This window comes from Cicer arietinum, unplaced genomic scaffold, assembly GCF_000331145.2.
Source record: "Cicer arietinum cultivar CDC Frontier isolate Library 1 unplaced genomic scaffold, Cicar.CDCFrontier_v2.0 Ca_scaffold_5140_v2.0, whole genome shotgun sequence".
Lineage (NCBI taxonomy): Eukaryota > Viridiplantae > Streptophyta > Magnoliopsida > Fabales > Fabaceae > Cicer > Cicer arietinum.
In genome coordinates, this window is record NW_027338789.1 from 1 (window position 1) to 1050 (window position 1050).

Genomic DNA, 1050 nt, shown 5'->3' on the forward strand with positions numbered 1-1050 from the left:
TGAACCTTTGGGAAAAATGGTTGGAGGAATTAAGAGACTTTGGGGTATTGTTAATATTATTCTAGCTATTGGTTTGGCAATGACTGTCCTTATTACTAGGATGGCAGAGCAGGAACGTCAGCTAAGCGGTGGTGCCAGTGTTGGAAATCCTTCTGAAGGTGTCAAGGCTGGTGCCATGCTTTTCTTTGCACTTCTTGGTATCCCTTGTGCGGTAAGTCAATATTCATTTCTGTTTTACTAACAAAAAAATACATCTTTATACAATATCAATTTTTTATTACTATTATTATTATGTAATTTTATTTATTTTGATAAAAAATTATTTATTTACTAATATCCACTGTTTGTTGTCCAGATTACCTTCAGTGTTCCTTTTGCTCTAGCATCAATATACTGCAGCGCTTCAGGGGCTGGACAAGGTATTGGATTTTATTTATATATACGTATAAAATACTAATCATACACTAAATTTTACCTACACATCTAATTAAATATTTAATTTAAATTATATAACATTTTGACTTCAAATATTCAGGTTTATCTTTGGGAGTCTTGAATCTTGCCATTGTGGTACCACAGGTAGGAATATATATATATGTATATACTTTTTTTTATATAGTACATATGTATGAATATTATTTATTTGATCTAATTTTATATACAGATCGTGGTGTCAACATTAAGTGGACCATGGGATGCTCTTTTTGGTGGTGGTAATTTGCCTGCTTTTGTGGCGGGTGCAGTGGCTGCTGTGGTTAGTGCAATATTGGCAGTTGTCTTGTTGCCTTCAACTACACCAGATGATGAGGCTAAGGCTACCATTGCTTCTGGAAGTTTCCACTAATTACTTATGTTTAATGGGGTGGGATATATATATATTATATATAATATTAAATTGCACGTTGTTTCATTTCCTTTTGAAATGAAATTTTTGTGTATTAGATATATCTGTAGCAAGCATTAACCTTTTGTCTGGTGTTATGCTTTTATAAAATCCTATTCTTAATTAATCAGAAGATCGATTTTTATTCCAAAAAAGAATGGTTTAGA

General features: G+C 32.1%; 1 protein-coding gene across 1 annotated transcript; it reads left to right on the forward strand.

The window, feature by feature from the left end:
* Nucleotides 1-6: 6 nt before the first annotated feature.
* LOC101515228 (sucrose transport protein-like) lies at nt 7-1016 on the forward strand. The gene is made up of 4 exons (XM_004517077.3): nt 7-211; nt 356-419; nt 536-579; nt 665-1016. The coding sequence occupies exons 1-4, from the start codon at nt 17-19 to the stop codon at nt 842-844; spliced, it is 483 nt and encodes a 160-aa protein (XP_004517134.1). The 5' UTR covers nt 7-16; the 3' UTR covers nt 845-1016.
* Nucleotides 1017-1050: the final 34 nt, after the last annotated feature.

Coding starts and splice junctions, on each gene's coding strand:
- LOC101515228 (XM_004517077.3), top strand. CDS start 17: ATGGTTGGAGGAATTAAGAGACTTTGGGGTATTGTTAATATTATTCTA. Junction 420..535: donor CGCTTCAGGGGCTGGACAAG/GTATTGGATTTT, acceptor TCAAATATTCAG/GTTTATCTTTGGGAGTCTTG. Junction 580..664: donor TTGCCATTGTGGTACCACAG/GTAGGAATATAT, acceptor TTTTATATACAG/ATCGTGGTGTCAACATTAAG.